Below are 20,333 nucleotides of genomic sequence, written 5' to 3' on the forward strand. Positions count from 1 at the left end.
CTCTCGATTTTTTTTTATATCGATGATTGTTGCACACCATACTTCCTTATTGTGAGATGCGTTACTTTCATCCTTATCTAATTTCGATATGATCTCTAATTTTTTCCACTGTAAGAACATTACCTTTCCGCTTGGAAGTTGAAGTACTCGACGTTCAAGCCATGCACAACTTAAATAACAAGCGAAATTACATATATGTAATGAAAAAGGAAAAACTCTGCATTTCTATAGGAATATGCGTAACATCATTCGATGAAACAGAACATGCTCGATCCCTACCTATGCACAGCGGCATATAAAATAAGCGTTTATTTGTTCCCTGGCTTGTCAATTTATGTGGTTTGCCAAAGATACCCACTATGACCAACCTTTCTATTTCTCCTCCTGCTATAATATAAATTTTATGAAAGCACAATCATTTGATATCTCTCCCATTCGCGGTTAGTCGACTTTCAAATGTCTGACTGAAGTCGTTGGATAACACATAAATCTTAATCAACACTGAGAGTTCCCTTACTTCTATCATTAATTAGAAAATAAGTTAAATAGAAATAAAGCTTACTTTCTGTCAGGTGCTAGAGACCTACGACATCTAAATGAAATAAGGATTCATATAACTGAATCGTTCTGAAGAAAGTAATAACCAACTGCCAATATAAATATTAACAAACTATTTAAAATTATGCCTCCCATTGAATACTATAATTCATATTTTTTATCAACTTTATTCCGTACAGCAATTTCATATAAATATGCAATGATAAATCTTATATTACTGAAAGATTATATCAATAAAAATCTAAAGTAAAATACATCGTAAGGAATCTCTGGTGTAATAGACGTTGCTCGTGTAAGCTACTAGAAAGCATAGATCAAAATGAAAATTGGATTGACAACGCAGCTATAACGATAATTATTGTACAAGACCCCACATTGAACAACCACGTATTTTACTATTACACGACTGTGTTTCCTACGAATCAAACTTCTAATCGATACCTGCTCAATTTAAAAATCAATTCGATCACCTATAGAATCTCGCTATTGTGTCTATGTAAGCATCTAGAATGAACTCTTATACTAAATTTTTCGCGGGAGGGGCACAACGTAACACTGCTTCTGGGAAATTGTATTTACTAATTGTCAAGTACTATGTTTTCGTCAGCTTTCTATCATTTGTTTCCAGTCTCATCGAAAGTTCTTAATGTTATTGTTCGTTTGTGAGATTCCTCGAATCACAGTACTGGCTTTTGGCGAAATCTTTCTTCGAATATTTCTCAACGAAAGGAAAATATAATGGAACACAACTAAAATCGGAAAGTCAAAATTCCAAAATACAAATTCATCCAAGTATTAAATGTACTTTTATTCTTATAATTGTTTCAATATTCATTTCTTCTGTTTAGCAATCATTTATAGGCTGCTGTTTATAAGCACGAGAACAATAAATTTTATATATAATAACATGAACGTTATTAAAAAATCAAAACTTGGAATGTATTATGCATTTCATTTCCGGCTTTATTCTCTAGACGCATATTAATTCGGGTAGAAAACTAATTCTAGGCTTTGCCTTCATGAGCTTATCTCTCCGATGCTCAGAGTTAGGTTGAATTTTTCAACTAATCATTCCACTTGCAAACGATATCAGTATATCTGGTGAAAAAGGCGGTCAAAGTGAAGTTTGGATTTTGTTACCCGTCGATTTGGAATTTTACTTTCTAAGAAGCCTTGCGGCGCGAAGGGTAATAATTTACTTATTAATTCTACGGGTCGGCCATTAAACATGAAAAATGGTTTAATATGGGAGCAGAATGCAATCTATTACTTATAAATCGAAACATGTTTTATAAAAAGTCAAATTGATACATAAAAGAAGTCACAACACAAGAAACGCTTAGTCTACGCACATATTTGCCCGCTAAAAATTTTGTAGAATAATTTAAAACCCAATACCCAAATTTCACTCCGAACAATACAGCCTTTATAAATAAATAATTTTGTGCATTTATCGCTCCGAGTTGAACCTGCGTAAAGTTATCTCTTTCCTTCCATCACCAAATAAAATGTTGTTTCCATGAATAACACAAATTCGTTGAATGTATTTCAAGCTCAAATAGCATTACACTTTCAAAGAATCCCGCATGTTACCGACTTTCTTCGTTTTGAAACGTCTGTCTATCTTTACATAGTTTCAATATACTTTTCTATTATTTTTCATCCTTTTTACTGATCGTTTCTGTCATTTTCTAATAATATTCGTATATAAAACGCTTAAAATAAAGTAGTTTATTGAAATTTTGACACACCAATAGAAGTGGATAGTTTATTCATAATAAATTGCCTTATTTCTTATTTGGTATAGCAAATAAACTTTTCACAAATGTATTTATATATAAAATAAGATCTTTCCTTTATTTAAAAAAAAAGTGAATGGAAACTTGGATAAACTGAATAGGATTATATTTTCTGCAAAAGAGTGTATCATTGTGTATGTCTGTGTGTTTCTTGTGATATCGAGGATAACCTTGTATGGATATTTCAATGTTTCCTTTTATTTATAATATTTTCTCCTCTTACTGACTTGATAGACAGCGAATGGTTTCTCTCATTTCAGGGGGAATTTCTTCTCTTCTATAGAATTTTTACTTATTTTCGCGATAGCATTTACTGTTCCTCATCGCCCAGTTCGTGCTTAATTTTCGAAAAATCAAACTCCTCCCCAGTTCCGCGCTTGAATATATCCAAAACATCTAGACATGTTGTTTCGAAGTGTGTTGTCGCATCATATGATTCTGATATGAAAATATGCGATTCTAAGCCCTTATCAACTGGCTCGTAGTAATCTGATACAGATACGAATTTTTGGGTGATGGGTCCTAATAGATCTAAGCCAGGTTTAATTTCATTTTCAGGATTGTCTGTTTCGACGGTAGTTGATACCATGCCAATGAACCAACCCTTAGCAGCTACTTGGTGCGTGTAACTCACTAGCGAAACATAAATATCAGATTTACGTCCAACTTGCTTCTGGGGTATGATTATTTGAGTTGATAATGCATCCTTAGTGTTTGGAATTGGATGGTCAATCAAGCAAATGCATCGAATTACTTGACCTTTTTTGCGCACCTGTTGAGAAATTAATTGTTTTTTGTTAGCAAAATAAATACGAAAAAGATTCACCAATCAATAATTATGAGCATGCAAATATAGACATTTTAAGGGGAGACTACATATATCTCTTATTAAATACAAAAAAAAATGCGTGGATAGTTGAAGGTATTTCAGACCGAATATATGTTGTTATGATTTATGAAGCATTCTTCCAATTTAATTCTCTCTTTCCACAGATATTCTATTGTATGTTAATGTCCTTTAATATTTGTACTTGGTTATATATAGCTTTTTTATTTCAGACGAATCTTCATTAGACAAACTATTTTTCAGTTTAATCTAGGGGGAAATTCGATCAGAATTTACATAAGAACTGCGGATATGAAAGCATTTTAATAATCCTACTCAACTCTCGCTAAACTTTTCAACCAAACAATCTAGAAATATGTTTGCAGCATATGAAACCCTGTTCACTTGTTCTTCAAATGGGCGATCAATGTCTTATCAAAAATCAAAATTGGCACTCTTTAATCACTACATATATATGTTTGACAAGTCTGATTCAGAATTTTCCAAACCATCTAAGAAAAAGTTTAATCCCTTCAATCTGCTATTTTTTTCATAACCTCTAGATATGAAATCACGTAGAGCCTCATTAATGTCCAATGACAACCGAGATGACTTCCCAAATATTGAGAAGTTTAAATTGCGGCGTTGCTATTACTTTCAAATACTTACCCGTCCTAAAGGATGCTATTCTCAGATCAGTTCTTTAAAGAGGGACACAGATTTTTTCAAAGAATTCCAACTCCATCCTTATCCAGTGATAAAAAGTTGGTATAAAACTTTATAGTAAGATGTTGAACAAACTCTGAATTGGAAATTGAATAGCCTGAATTTGCAATGGAACATTCTGAAGTTGACTTGGAAAAGTCCGAAGTTTGGAAGTTTGGAAAATTCTAAATTTGACTTGCATATCTATAAATGTCTTCATCTGAAGATTTGCAGCGTCATACTATCGGTTTCATGCAACAAAATTCATCAAAACTGAACTATTTTCGTGGAGAAAACTTCGCGAATTACCTTCGTGTATATATACTTATTTTTCAGCATATTCCTCTGGCACATTCTTAGTACGCGAAAGATCACCCAGTTTTGATAATTTAAAAATATTACTCAACAATAACAAATATGATTTTTACAGGACAATTAACTTTCAAGATATTTAAATTGGAAGTTTTTTTTTTAGTATGGTCTCCCCATCAAAAATAAAAAAAAAAATTAAGCTAGTTTTGTTTAGATCAAATATTCAATGGATTTCATGCAATGACAAACACAGATTAAGGATGGAAACAATTTTCAGATGCAAATGGGTACGACAAAAATATATCAACCCCTTACCTTATCTGGTACGTAGCTTGGATCACAATAAACTTGTTTACATTTGGCAACCTCGTTACCTGAACGCACGCCAATCACTTTTCCACCTTCTCCCAAAACAATCTCATCAATTGGTTTATCCAACATGTACGTACCGCCATATATAGCGGACAATCGGGCAAAACCTTGTGGCAGTTCGCCCAATCCATACATTGGGTATAAATATGGTGATTTTCCATATCTTGCCAACGAATCCGAATATAATTTAATACGACGAATAGTATTTACTGCTGGATCATTCAAATAATCATCATCTCTGAACAGAGCCAATGCATGACCTGTAAAATCTTGAGTATTCCTATCAAGACCGAATTTATCGTAGAGGGCTTGCATATTGGATTTAGTTGGATCGAAATCTTTCCACGTTTTTGGATCATCTTCCCGGAAATCTTGAACGTAAATCAAGAAATTTCGGAATCTTCGTTTTTCAAACATGCCTGGTTGGAAAGTTAGAAAATTATAAAAGATTATTATTGGATATTTCAAATTAGAACAATAAAAAGAATTAAAATAGAAAAGTATGTTGATTTTATCATTTTCAATAGAAAAATTTCATATAAACTATTCAAGCCTGGTAGTTTCCGGAATACAGTTGTACCAAACTATATTTGTACATCTCCTAATTAAACTGTATATCTTTCAATGCTCGCTCTTATCGCATCTAGCTAAAAACATATGCCTCCCGCTCACAATACATAGAATTACAGCGCAATAGGTCAAAAATAAATTATCTTATCAAATTCAAGAGTGGACGTGCCACTATTTTATGAAGAAAGTTCTGACTTTTAGAAGTTGTAATTTGTTGACTCATGGGCTCAATAAATCTCTCAAAAACGAAAATTTCACTGTGTTTAGAAGACTTAATCGTTCAGACACTCCCCTTTAGATTTCATTGCAAATGAAAGTGTTGCTAAAGGTATGAAATGAAATAATAATTCACAGAACTCCACGTCATTCTTTAGCGAGATTTGATAATCTCATATTAGTAGTCGCATAGCCGTCCACCATGAAATATTAGTAGACATTGGCAAGATCTTCTCTTTCTCTTGTGTCGAGATAATGTTTCATAGAGTGTTCCATAAGCATATGTGCGTAGTTTTCTTAGTCAGATTCCCTTCATACCAAATACATACAAACAGATAATAACAATTTTCCGTATTTTGCCGTAACCCGCGGTTAATTGCATATTTTTCTTCTTTATTTCAAGATATATTGTTTGGTATATAGGCAGCTAAATTGTTCGTTAACTCACAATTGTACAAGAAATGTGCAGAAAGGGAATAATGAGAAATTTCAATTTTAATACTAGGAAAATCACGAGCTGATAAAATGAAGTTTTCATTTCCCATTCGGAAAATATCCAATGGAACACGGTATAGAATTCGAGTTCGTAATCAGATGAAGAATTTATCAATAAGTATATGGTCACAATTTGCCACGTAGTAACGTACTTTATGTAGGTTTGTTCACGCATTGCATGTCGGTTATCACGACTTCTAAAATCGAACAATTAAACTAACGCAAAACGAGAATTCTCGGCTGGCTTTTTTATTCAATTGTAGGCATTGTCCTTAAATAATCGATTTGACAATTATACTCTAAATGAATGCTATTATTGCTGATAGAAAATGTTAACTACTACCAAAAAACGATTTACGACATTTCAACACCAGAAATTACACTTTTTTCATTCCATGAGATCTTTATTCACTACCTAGGAATAGTTAACACAATAGAAAGGTTCGATTTGTATTGTGCAAAGTTCAGTGATTGTTTAGTTAAAGGATTCAAAATCAGGCGGAATGTGAAAATTTAATAATGAAAAGTTAAATTTTTCGAGCCTTTTTGTGAGCGAGCGATGCTATACATTGCGCCCTACAATTTGACAGTTCGTACCGGTCGTATCAATGATGCTCTAAATTTTGCCCTTAACTATAACAATGCAGAATTGTTCTCGATATATAATGCCGGTTAAACGTTCGAAACTGCTAACAAAAAACCAGTGTTATCTCTGAACATGCAAAAACGACTGGAAACAAATTGCACAAAAATATATTATTGTTTACAAGATATGCGTGAAGGGTCCCTCTTCTGTATATTTATCAAAGAACCAGGCAATGGGCAAGCATTTTGTTATGAAATTTGAATTAGTGCCGAGAGAGAACTAATCAGGCTTATAAGCCTTTCAATGCATATAATTTACTTTTTATTTTGCATTCGCCCAGATTTGTTATTGATATGATTGCCTCATATTTATGAAGTAATTCACAAAGAATTTTACTTAATCTGAAAATGTTGTTTCTATAGATCTGTCCGCGCTAGCTAAACTCCTATTGTAGTTAGTGTTTTCTGTTTACTTCTTAGTGGAGTATAGGGCCATCCACACAACCAGATTGTGTTTCAGTTACACTATCATCACAGTTAACGCTGTTCAAGTGATAAGATCACAACATCGAGACAAACACAAGGCGGACATAGATACCCTTGACAACTGGGATTCAAACCTAGAGCAACGAGATTGAAAGGCTGACACTATCAGCCATACTTCACTAGCTACACTTTTGTAGTTCATGAAAAAAAAATTATTATGCTTCTAGATGGTGGCCCAAGGAAGTTCTACTATATATTATATAATATTAATATTATATTTTTAAGGGTATTTTTTTTTTTGCAAAGTTTGTGATCCTTTTGATTTCAGATAAAAATTGTCCCGCAGTTGAAGAACCATAGTCACCACCCTCAACAGAACTAATAGCGCGTAAGTTGGTTATATATGGCTTAATTCCATATTCTCAAAAGTTGTCCGAAATATGACTAATGTGTCCACTAAAAAAAATCTCAAAAAAGTACATGAATATAAACCTTTTAATGTGGTTTTACCCCTTAAAGGCACTTTTGACACTCAGAGCGTAGAAGTTTTTAAAATTGTGATTTCTCAGAAATAAAAAAAAACATAAATCTGTGAAGATTAAGAATATATCCGGTTGAAATTGCCTGTCTTAGGCCAGATTAACCCTCTTCTTCGTTTTCGGCCAAACCGTCAAACCGTTCGGGTAAATTTTTAAAATATGGTATTATGCTATTATCAACGTTTTGTTTCACACAAAACCTTAAAAAAGTGGCGAAAAGTTCCCTTAACAAAATTAAAGTAAATAACAATTGTCCATTTTATATAAATTGACTGTAGCTTAAAGCAGTACGCAAAGCGGTAGTGGAAAGGTTTCCTTGCCGCTCTCCACAGTAGGCTTCCAGTCAAGCCGTTGGCAAGTGGTGTTCGCACGTACTGGAAGAGGGCGACCAGACCCAAGTCTGCAAGGGAGTCATGTGAAGTGGCTCTTGCTACGAAGCCTCGTCGAAAGTTATTTGGTAACATGGGAACCGCAATGACCTTCTGAGAACATACGCTCTAGGAGAATTTCTATAGGATGTGCTTTTAACCCAGTTTTTTGCGGCTATTCTCCTTGTGGGAGTCCATGGTGTTTCTGGTTGTGCCTATATCGCAAGCAGCGCTCCTTTCGAGCCCAAGCATGACTGTGTTGTACAACTCGGGAGCCGCATCTTAGTTACAGAAAGCATGTACTCAGTATACACTAGCACCGCGGTGGTAGTCACGCCGCAGTTTTGATTGTGTTCTCCAAATTAATCCGTATCTGAAGAGGACCGTGGGATTAGGCCTATATGACAGGCAAAAACCTCAGAACCTTCATGTACCTTAAAGCAGTATAGATATTAAAGTGAATAGTCTGACATATTAAATTCATATAACTATGGCTAACTAGCTACATACAAATGGAATCCTTGTGTATCGAAATGTTCTCACATATACGATTCACATAACCTTTCAAACTTACATGCCGAGCTTCCGATTTCCGATTGTTTCAGGAACATTCTCAACATACATTTCTAGTTTATTAGCATCTTATGATTGGAAGGGAAGACACAAGACTGAAAGTCACTAGCTCTGTCAAAATACTAGTCGAATTGTAAATTGAAGTAAAAACCCCTCAAGAAATATTGCATTAGCTTTGATGGAGGAACCTAAATTTTATATGCCTCCTTTTTAAGGTTTTGTTTGTAAAACAAAACCTTATTAAAATCGGTTTACTGTCTGTCTGTCCATCACACGCATTTTTCTCGGAGACGGTTGTAGCGATTGGCACCAAATTTGGTAGAAAGGTGGGAACTGTGAACGCTCACGCATATAGTGAGTTACATCCTTTTACGACGAATTTAAGGGGGGGTCCCCATACATGCAAAGGGAGGGTGTACATTTTTTTTTCATCAAAGATAGTCATGTGGGGTATCAAATTAAAGGTCTCGATTAGTACTTTTCGAAGCCAGTCTTAGTTTTGACATTTGTTGAAAAGGTGGGGGGTGCGGGGGGTTGAAAGTGGTCATTTTTTAACGAACCCATTCTCAGAAACTACTCAACCGAAAAATCTGAAAAAAATCGGGGGGCTGTCACTATATGGTGCCTAGGCTCCGAAATACCCTCCATACCGATATCTATTCAAATAAAGTTAATAATAGCACATTACTATAATTTTTAGTAATTGACAAGAAAACCCCCCTTAAGTTCACCCTAGAATCACAAAATTTTGCAACAATATAGGCTACAGCATAGGGCATGATTCGAATTTCTGAAACAAATATTAAATTTGACATTGGTTACGAAGAAGTGGAAGAAGTTAAATATAAACTTGAAGCGAGGCAGGACTCATTCTTAGAAACTGCTCTACCGAAAAATCAGAAAAAAAGACATGATAATGCTGCTACGTAAAAAAATCGGACCAAAAATACCTCCGGTGCTGATATCTGCCCAAATGAAGTTAATATTAGTAAATTTTAAAATTTTTGAAGTTCGAACCTTAGATTCATTCTGAGCTAACAAAAGTTTGCAGAACCACGCACTATAAGACACGACATTGGAAAGTTTGAAGGAAATGCTGTAATTATTAACCAAGTTATAAACAGGTCAAAGTTGTCATTTACGGACGAGCTTCCTGTACTCCAAGACATCCTAGAATGTCAATACCAGGTTAAAGTGAGTTAGATGTGCAAATGGGACCTTGAAATACTCGAAACCTTTCAGATCTGAAACGGCTAGCTTCCTGTTTCCGACTAGTTTACTCTAGTTTTCTACGAGGAATTTTCATAAGAAAATAAGTCAGAATAAGCGTATTACAAGTATGTTCGTGCCAATGTTTCAAAACAGCTCCGTCTGCTTAAAAACACAAAATCCTAAATTTTTCTCGTCGCTATATTGAAAGCATTCACATAAACCACTGCCCTCTTTCCGAATATAATGAAGCAATCCCGAATGAAGAAATCCCGCAGTCATTTCGCCCGATCTGGAATTTTCGAATGCTCAAACATGAAAAACATTGCTCGCTCGATCAAATTTGCCTCCACACCAAGCTCCTCCTGCCTCCAGCACACATGCAATGAAAAATTACTAATTTCTGTTACTCTTTTATGTTAGCATGCAGGTGTGCGGTCATCAGGCACATTCAGTCGTTGTTCCAAGCGAATGAACGGTAAACGAGAAGGCGATTGCCTTCAATTATTTATTTCCATGATGACGACACGTCGACGTTTTGGCAGTCGAAGTGGAGCCAATATTCGGCAGTGTTAGCGGAATGAAATGACCTGGCCTACCAGGCCCCAAATGAAATCAGGCAATGAGTCACGTTCGTCGTCGCCGTCGCACTCGATTCCACTTGGAACCTCACTCCATGCAACCTCACCAGCTGCTTCCTATTCGATCGACGGAGCAGTCTCGGAATATGAAAGACAGTTTTCCGCAGATCATGTTGCTCCACTTTGCCGAGCTACCTAACTGTTAGAAGCAGCGTATGGAGTGCGGTCTGGGGCCGTAACCAGCTGGGTTTCTGCCTCATAATGCTGGCACGAAAGGCAACGCAGACCCCAACTTACGTCGAACGAACGTGCTAACTGCCGAGCATGCATAGCGGAAACTGTAGCGCGAACGACGCAGTCAGTGGTTTTGCTTCCGAAAATTGTTGAGGCAGGCGCAACCCATGAACAAAGACTTTGGCTACGTACTGGCCTTCGAGCCGCGAGCCAAGTTGAGAAACGTTCACTGCGCACTGCAACGACGTGTCACTTTTGACAGCAGGAATTTTTCCAACTGGACAAAAATCGCAGGCTCGCCGTCGCAAGCCGCAATGATCTAAGCCTTCCAGCAGACTTCCAGCCAACTAGCTGAGCTCTACTCACCCATGAGATCCGAGGCGAGCGCCTCCTTCTGGTCCACTGGCACCTTGGCAATTTTTCCACCCTTGTAGACATAACTTCCCTCGATCGATTTGAACTCCAAGTATCGGGTCACGCCCGTATGAATTAACAATTTCACTAGCGACCCATTTGCCATCAAGAACTTGGGAATCAAGTCGACGTTCCAGTCGCGTCCACGTCCATACTTTTCGCCGGGCGCATCCAGGTTAAATCGCGTAAAGAGCTCATCGAGCGGTGTAATTGACGCCGACTCGCCACCATAGTACTTATTGCGATCAATGTGCAAAACTTTCTTGCCCGACACGGAAAGCATTCCACTCAGAATGCACTCTTTCAGGCCGGTTCCGAGGACAATTGCATCGTATTCCTCATCCATGGCGATGTCGGTTCACTACGAGCAACTACAACGTCAGAAATCAGCTAATTTCAAAATTTATTCAACACTCGAGAGCGTGACGTTGAATAGTACCGAAATATTTCACTTTCTTGGCAGAGCCCACAACTTGAAAATGTCGATTTTCTAACTGGATGAGGTTTTTCCTCCTCGCGACTCAGCAGACGATAGCCGATTTCAACGCGAGGCTCCCTGCCAATGTAGTGGTTGCGCTTGCGTATTCATCATTCTAATTGGACGTTCCACTCTTTAACAGTGTACATTTCACCCTATTGGGTTCGTGTCTGCATTGGATTTCCGGTAGTTTCTAAAATCTAATGTCGTTGGTGATTGACGTTCACGGCAACCATACACATTACACCATTCCAATCTGTATGTCTCTTGATAAAAATGACCATTTAGCTTGAAATTGCCTGGCAAATATTCATCCTACTTGAAATTTGCTTCAAGTTAACTCAAAACCCAACCGGATATCTCTAGACTATCACGGCGACATCTATCCTTAAGTTTCGATAATCGATTTCGCTAATAAAACTTTGTTCCGATAATTTTTAATAACAAATCTATCCATTCAAATAGTCTAACAAAAGACTTGATAAATCCAATCGACATTGTTTGATAGGATATAGGTGTAAGTTGTTCTAACAAAATAGTGTCAGATGAAACAGCCAAACAACTGTTTACCCACTGATTCGATTCAGCAACCGATGACATGTCCGACGTCAGCGACTTGCTTCGTTCGCAACCATCGTGAACGGCGACGGTCGTTGTTCGGAGCGACAATTCCGCAAGTCCGCGATTCAGTTGATTCGGTCAGTTCCGAGAAATTAGGCGGTGAGGTGACAAGTCGGTCGGTGTTCTGGCATCGCGCAAACAAGGGATTGGAACTAAATAGAAAGTCTAACTGTGCAAAGTGTAGAGAATCGCCTAACGCGATCTCCATTCGATCCACGGCCAGCGAGTATCTGCGGGCAATTGGTTAGTTTATTGCTCGCGTATCTGTTCCGTGTGCGCGATACCTCGGAACAGTCAGGTGGCCGAATCCTTTTCGTAAATTGCAGGTCGTGAGTAGTTCATTGTTCGGCACAAGTGGTTCGTGTATGTTTCCATTGGCCGTTGTCGGTTTGTTGTGTTTGCGTGGCTGTACAAAGTGCATTAATTTTTAGGGTTTCAGTTGCTCGTGTCTGTGCAACTGCATTTCAGCCGTGGTGACTCGGCCGCTTCCTCTCTATTAAGACGTGCAAACATTCCAACTCTGCATTGCACAACAAGTTTTCGAGTCGTTCGCCTTGGCCATTGCCAACACCGCATCTGTTTCCCTGCACACTCACATATAATTCCGCCGTCCTGAAGGCACCGTGATCGCTGGATAATTAAGATCAAATTCGCTTCGTCCCTTTCTCGCTAGTCGGCCGTAAAGCGCGGACGATTAAAGAAAAAGTCGTAAACGGTAGAACGTCGGGAAAACGTCACACAAAATCTGGTATTCATCGGGTTTGTGTGTGTGTTTGTGAATTTAAGGTTTCTGTGGCTCATTTCTCGGATGCGGGATAAGATAAAATGTCAAAAATTCTGTGATGTTTCTCCCACGTCGCGAAAACCGAGCGATATCAAGAAAATGAAATTGGGTGGCTACACGCAGCAAATTGGGTTCTTGTTGTGAGTTGGAAGGTGTCGCGAAGTGTTTTTGGTTGATCAACAAAGCGTGCAGATAGTTCAGACCCTGCCAATTCGGAATACAATTAGAACAGGTAATAAAGGCTTCAAGTAAAAATAAAACTAGGTAGCTTGCTCCTACTAAAATATATTTTAATAGTTAGTAAATACGTATTTCGAGAGCTACTTACTCTCTTCCTCAGTACTTAAGCTACTTTTCGGAACACAACTACATCGGAACGATAACTATTTTAAAAAGGCTTCAAGGTTTGAAATTAGAAACTAATAATATTGCATTATCCAGCACATGATGAACTGTCGTATATGGAGTCCAAAGCAAAATTTATTTTCTTATGCCCGTCTAAAGGGAAGATATAACTAAAGTCCAAGCGTAGAAACGAAATTCAATGTCTCAAGATCATTTTACATTATTGCTGATAACTACTTCTGAAAGTTCCCATAAATTTCTAGATCTTGATCGCCCAAGCACTGATCTTTTACTATAAAAAAACATCCGTTTTGTATTTTGATTTGCACGGACTATCTCGTTGCTTATCTTATTGTCTTATCTGGTTTGACAGCAATTCAAAATTCCTCATTTCTTTACATCCCTTGTTCGACTACCGCGTGTGCAATCTACCTTTTTCAATTGGGGAAACAACGACGAAAACCTACTATACGATTTGTTTCTTTGTGGGCTTTATCGGGTTGATGAGCACAATCTCTCTTGTTTAATTTAGAAGCGCGATATCAAATTTCCCTGCTCACAGAAAATAATATAGACCATTTCTATGTCTTTATCACGGTTTAATGTAACAGCACACTAAGGTAATGTCCAATAGGTGGATTGCTAGATCTATAAGCATTGGCGAAATTCTCAGGCCCTACGATTCAACGAGCCTTGATCTGCACCTTCTTTCTTTCTAGAAATACCTTAGTTGGTATGCTCTATTCTACTATTTCAACGCTTACTAGTCTTGACCGGCCAATGACTTGAGCGAAAAGTATTATGTAGCATATACCCCTCTTTAGAAAAGCGTTGAAGGTACAACACTAGAGACAGAAGCACCTACGAATATTTAGCCTTTACAACTAGAATTTTCGCTTCAAATAAATTACATCAGCACTTCACCGACACTGAAAATCTGTGCAAAACATCTGGCCGATCTGACCAAATAATTCTGCCCGGGAATATCCAAGTCGACATCGTTCTACGCAGTTATGCATTTCGCAAACAACTCATTGCTATAATCCTTGTTGGCTTGATGTTATTTCTGTGCAAAATTCAAGTGATGCAGCGTTTCTCGTCGAACCGCTTGCCCTATAGTTTGGATAATGCGAATTCTGTGTCGTGAATAGCGGAAAATGAATAGAATATTCTTGACACCGAATTATCATGAGTTTTCAAATGGCTTCCCAAATTCGTACGTTCATTCTGCCACAGCACAGTCCCCATAAGTTACCCTTTTATATTTAAAAATCATATATTAATATTCCAAGAAATCATATTGTGCAGTCGTTTCCTTTCTGAAAACGCCATATCTAATCATTTATTTTTTTCAAGATAGTAAATTGAGTTAATATCAAGATATCGATCATTCAAATATTGAAAACATTTCACAATGAGAAATTTGAAAACGTGGAAATCTCTCATTATCCTAGCAATAGATTGCCTTTTATTGCACATAGATAACGCAGCGGATAGAATTATTTCGACACATATGGAGTTATTTCGGCACGTATGACTCATAACAACAAAACCCTAAGAATGAGAAGAGACATAAATTTTTCATTACTAGATTTGAAATCGAGTGTTGCTTATCGCAGGCGTGCAGGGTGAAATCAGGAAATTCCTTTTGTGTTGTCGCCATTGACGGTGTATATAATATCTATAAGATTCAATTGTACGCTAAGTTGGTAAATTAAATACTGAAATCTGTATCACCAAACTAGTTTGCCCTCTACGCAAACCTTCTTTTTCAAATCCACCAAGTTCATCGTTTAGTAGCTTTTTCATGGCGTCTAGTTGAATTGTATATCGATGTGAATGGCTCCACAGTTCAATATAACGTTCACCGCTCAACGTTAGTGTGCAAAGTCAGCGTTAACACGCGCTGGCTGACCTTTATGTGAACGAGATCAGAAAATACGTCCGTGAAGGCCTCGTAGCCGTTTGCGTTTCTATGGCTATGTTCACTTAGACTCGGGTTCCACTCGTTGTGTTGCTCCAAAGTCCGGTTTCCTATACTCCATTCGCTAACTGGATGCTGAATATATTTTTTATGTTCTGTTATTTCAATTTCATTTATCTTTATATATGGTTGTCTTTTGGAGCCAGATGCGGACTTTACCAGTTGTTTGACGGTTATTTTTGCATTAATCTGACCTTTTCACGTCTGTCGATAGGCAATGGAAAGTTCAGTAGACTATGGAGGCGTTGGGACGGATTTTGTCAGGAGGACTTTTAGTACAACGAATAAATTTCAATTGTATGACTATTAAGCTAGAGAGAGCTTAGAGGTAAGGGTGCTTGTATGTCTGCGCCTGCGATATCCAAAGTACGTATCGGCTCGTACGTACCTCTCTAAATTTATTAGTGAACGCAACCGGTTTTATATGAAACATATTATGACTGAATTAATTATTCCCTAATAAACTGAACTTGAAAACGTCAGATTACGTGGAAGTTTTTTTAGCAAACGGTGAATGTAATGAAATGTTCACTTCCGAAAATATTTTCAATGTCATACGTGCAACCAGTTTCATACCACATAATAACTAGTAGGAAACGGAAATGATTCAATCCCCTTAAACAATTATATACCTCAACGCCTATCCATCACTAAAATTGTTAATTTTTGTATAAAAATCAACGGCATCCTCTCGAAACGACTAAAGCATAATTGCAAATTACTTGGGGACCTGATTTCTTCCGCTGTATATTTTTATTCCTGGTAAATCCTAAAACGGACAAAGTTAATTAACACTACGGCACTATTTATAGCAACCTTTTAATTTCAGATTAAACTGTTGTAAAAATTCATTAAGCTATTGCCTTAGTGTGTAGTACGTTATTCCTGGCTAAAAACATTCACTAATTCTGTACCTATAGACATTGTTAAAAACGTGTTGGATCAAAGTTGTAAAGTTATCAATAGAGTAAATTGTTAAGGCGAAAATAAGGAAAACAAATTATTGAGCCAAATCAAGGCAGAAATTTTAAATTATGGTTGGCACGCCCGGGTGCAAAATCGGCCGAATTAACCGCGACCATAAAAGAATGCACCGTCGATTCGACGTGCATATCTAAACGTAAATTTAATTTGCAGAATTCTCAATTTAGAGTAAGGCAATTTATACTATCTATATTACCTTAAAGTAATTGATTCCTTTGATTCGGAGAATTTTTCGTGTGATATATGAAGTATTATAACTATTGAAGAACTGTAGCTGCTTTTTCCATTCTTTGTTAAGGACATACTCAATTTATTCCAAGAGAACCAAAACCCGAGTTTAATTAGTGTTAGAAAGACTTTCATCATCGTCATCATCAACGGCGCAACAACCGGTATCCGGTCTAGGCCTGCCTCAATAAGGAACTCCAGACATCCCGGTTTTGCGCCGAGGTCCACCAATTCGATATCCCTAAAAGCTGTCTGGCGTCCTGACCCACGCCATCGCTCCATCTTAGGCAGGGTCTGCCTCGTCTTCTTTTTCTACCATAGATATTACCCTTATAGACTTTCCGGGCGGGATCATCCTCCATCAATACGGATTAAGTGACCCGCCCACCGTAACCTATTGAGCCGGATTTTATCCACAACCGGACGGTCATGGTATCGTTCATAGATTTCGTCATTGTGTAGGCTACGGAATCGTCCATCCTCATGTAGGGGGCCAAAAATTCTTCGGAGGATTCTTCTCTCGAACGCGGCCAAGAGTTCGCAATTTTTCTTGCTAAGAACCCAAGTTTCCGAGGAATACATGAGGACTGGCAAGATCATAGTCTTGAACAGTAAGAACTTTGACCCTATGGTGAGACGTTTCGAGCGGAACAGTCTTTGTAAGCTGAAATAGGCTCTGTTGCCTGACAACAACCGTGCGCGGATTTCATCATCGTAGTTGTTATCGGTTGTGATTTTGTGAAAGACTTTCAGTATATGTAAAAGTGAAGTACAAAATTGTTTATCTTAGAAAATCACGATATCTTGTTAACTTACTTTACGGGATTTTAAAAATTTATATATATTTATATATGATTACCATAAGATATATACGTTTTATACAATAATAATCTTTGGCGCAACAATCCATATTGGATCAGGGCCTTGAAGTGTTAGAGCACACTACAGTAACACAGTAGGAGGCAATGTGGTCAGCATTGCGCCCGCCCGAGATTATTATCCTGATTTGACTCAGGTAATCATTCACAGCTGAGTCGACTGATGTCCGACGTCAAATCACGATACAAATTCTACTGCTACCAGTAAGATTTGAACCGCAACCTTCCGTACGACATCCTTGTGCTCTAACCACTCAGCTATCCGAACTTTTATACATTCGCAAAATATCGCATGACTGCGAATTATAACAGGTTTAGATCCTCCATAGTTCGACAAAAGCCTGGCCCTATTGTTTACATAAGAAAATACAAAACCTTTCTTATCAGATGCGTTTAGCTTCCAGTTTCCCTACTTATCTTAATTTTTTCATATTTAAATTTAAGTGAAACCAACAATAGCTCGTTAAATCTTAAAAATAGATGTTTTCAATAAAACCCCTCAACAATGCTTGAAATAATTATCCATTTAGAAGAATATTAACTATTTCTGTCTAGTATTACTTGAGGAATATTATTTTACATTATGCATGTCCCTCTGGGTCCTTTCGTTTAGTACGTCAAACCCTTTTGAGATATTATATTTTGGTGATATGCATCAGGGGAGCGAATTTTCGTATTTATACAGGGTAGCGCATTTGTCCATCATTTTCACCTTTCCGATCGAATCCAGATGTCGGGAAACAGTTGAATAATGAATACCTAATTGCTCTGTGATATCTCCAACTGTTTGTGGGGGTCAAATTCGACCAAAACCTTTAATTAACCATCGCCAGTGGCTACTTGAGGTCGTTCACGTGGATCATTCTAAGATCAAGATCTCCTTATTGAAACTTTACAAACCAATACCTTGTGGATCGTTCACTACCTGTTCCTCCTCCAAATGCAGTATTAATATTCCTTGTTACCTTTGCTGCACTGTCCAACTTCAAATTCATACAAACAAATACTATCCTTATTGGACTGCGATCCATTTTCTCTGTAATTGTTTACGATATCGTATGGGGTTACATGATATATAATTAATAAGAAGTGTGCTTTTCACCAAATTTTTCAGATCCACCGCCGAAATTATATCCCAAATTTTGCTCGTATGGTGGAACAGAAAGTCGTTTCTGTGTCGAATCGTTACTGGTGGTGAAAAGTGGATTCTTTTGAAGATCCCAAGTGGAAAACGTCATCAGTAGACAAAAGAGCGTCTTCCGCAACGATTGTAAGACTGAATCGCTTTGATAGGAAGAGGAAGCACTGTGTTTGATGGGACCGAAAGGGGGTGGTGTATTATGAGTTGTTATAATTCGTAATACTAGCCTCTCCCCCTATTGAAAGATTTGATCTGCTCACTGCTTGAAATACGACAAGAATGCCAAAAGAGATATCACGGAAATTTTCAACAATAACAATTTTCTATCACACGGAAAACCGATTTGTGACAAGTTCGAAGCACTTAGCTAGGAAGTTCTATCCCATGCTGCTTACTGACCAAACTTGGCTCCTTCCAGCTAACACTTGTTTATGTCCGGTTAACACTTGAGTCACGCGCTCGCTGACCAGCGCTTTGATTCATTGAAAAATGTGAATGGTTCACCACGACGAGGAGTACTAGCGCGATATTCACAAATTGCGCAAAGGATAAGGAAACACATAATTAACAATGAAACATACTTTGAATAAACCATTTTTTAGTGTAATTCCGAACTGAACATGTGTTTTTGAAAAAAAAAAAACGGTATTTCATAGTCGCACACCTGGTATACGAGTATAATGGGGCATATTGTGGCATTTCTCTTAAATGCTCGCTAGTCGTTTGTCTTAATGCAGGTCAAGATATTTTACTTGTGATGATTTGTGATCCGTTCACCTTAGAGCAAATGCTACTTGAATGCATTTTGCTTCTTTCAGCCTCCCGTCGACTCGCTTATGATAGACTGTTAACTTATATGATGCCAATCTTGGATTTGAACGCGTCGCTAAAAAGTCCACCTTGAGGGGATAATACACTTTCTTGTGGTATACCCCCGTTGAAGTCAGGATGTAAATCTATTAAATATCACTTTCAATGTCCAACCTGTTTAACTGATTCCATGATAATTCTAATCGCTTATACAGCGAATTAAATCTACAACTGCGGACAAGTGTAAAGACAAAAAATCTATGACGCAACTTCTTCAATCAAATTTCTAGATTTGTTGTTAAACCGGCGTTTGCATCAACTTGCCGTCAAATTTGAGGAAATTTGGTTTTTTCGATATCACCACTTACTTAGCAATCCATTTTAAATCCTTATGGGACCGCGATTTAGTTTTTGGAGAGTTTTTCGTAAGGAATTGTCAGTATAACAAGGGCGTGAATTTTACTAGATATGTATCTGCAAAAATCGTCTTAATTCTCTGAGATTTAAATACAAAACGAAGTTCTGATCACCTTGCAAAGTCTTGCTTGAATCTGAACATAAACTTAAGAACCTACCAAAAGTGTATATCTATTCACGATGTTGAGGATTAACAATTCCTTTAACCATTTAAAAAGAGAACAAAGGGAAGGTTGTTTTAAGATATTTGCCTACATTATTAGAAAACATCTGAAAATATTATTTCGACAATTCAATAACTCCGCTAATGACTGGAAGCGATTTACCATCCACTTGCAATCCTTTCGAATGGACCTCGAGTGTATACGTTCTTGAACTCCAAAAGGATTCAATTATATTTAAATTGAGATTCAGCAGAAACAAATGCTAACAAGATATCCCAAGAATATATGAGAAAATAGGTTTGACCTAAATAATTATCTGCTCTAGCGAAAAGTTGAAATTGATGGAGTTGAGAGCTACAAAACTCTAACCCCATTCGGAGGCACTATTTCATATTGATGCCACATCGAATGGATTTTAAATTAACATGATTTTACGATTCGTGGTATGTTTAAATCGAAAAATTTTGACTGAGCAACCGTAGGTAATCAAGCTTGAATTGTTGATTTCTCTAGCTGTACAATAAACTGATCTTTTGTGTAAGCTGAATCCACTAGAAATTTCACAAAATTATGTTTTACTTTCAAGTTCTAATCAGAATTTTGTTCTACCAACCAGGTCAATTTATATACTTCAAAATTCCAACTTGTAGGGAGCTT

At 37.2% G+C, this 20,333-nt stretch overlaps 2 protein-coding genes across 3 annotated transcripts in view; one reads left to right on the forward strand and one right to left on the reverse strand.

Annotated features, from left to right (window-relative positions):
- Positions 1-709: 709 nt before the first annotated feature.
- Positions 710-11,395, reverse strand: LOC119653238 (rab GDP dissociation inhibitor alpha). Its single transcript, XM_038057837.1, has 3 exons — positions 10,795-11,395; positions 4,516-4,991; positions 710-3,129 (listed from the first exon to the last, which is right to left on the reverse strand). Exons 1-3 carry the CDS (start codon positions 11,186-11,188, stop codon positions 2,668-2,670), a joined length of 1,332 nt encoding a protein of 443 aa, XP_037913765.1. The 5' UTR covers positions 11,189-11,395; the 3' UTR covers positions 710-2,667.
- A 610-nt stretch (positions 11,396-12,005) lies between these two features.
- The window catches only part of LOC119650685 (probable phospholipid-transporting ATPase VD), a 40,754-nt gene continuing 32,426 nt past the window's right edge, over positions 12,006-20,333 (forward strand). For both annotated transcript variants that reach the window (XM_038053646.1, XM_038053647.1), the window contains exon 1: positions 12,006-12,957. The gene's annotated coding sequence lies outside the window, so the exon portion shown is untranslated. The remainder of the gene's footprint in view (positions 12,958-20,333) is intronic.

This window comes from Hermetia illucens, chromosome 3 (assembly GCF_905115235.1).
Source record: "Hermetia illucens chromosome 3, iHerIll2.2.curated.20191125, whole genome shotgun sequence".
NCBI classification, from domain to species: domain Eukaryota; kingdom Metazoa; phylum Arthropoda; class Insecta; order Diptera; family Stratiomyidae; genus Hermetia; species Hermetia illucens.

Bases quoted from the DNA above. Each gene is read 5' to 3' on its own strand.
- LOC119653238 (XM_038057837.1), bottom strand. From the start codon at position 11,188: ATGGATGAGGAATACGATGCAATTGTCCTCGGAACCGGCCTGAAAGAG. The intron at 4,992-10,794 runs GTGAGTAGAGCT...CTTTCCAACCAG, and splicing joins GCTCGCCTCGGATCTCATGG to GCATGTTTGAAAAACGAAGA. The intron at 3,130-4,515 runs GTAAGGGGTTGA...ATTTCTCAACAG, and splicing joins CAAGCTACGTACCAGATAAG to GTGCGCAAAAAAGGTCAAGT.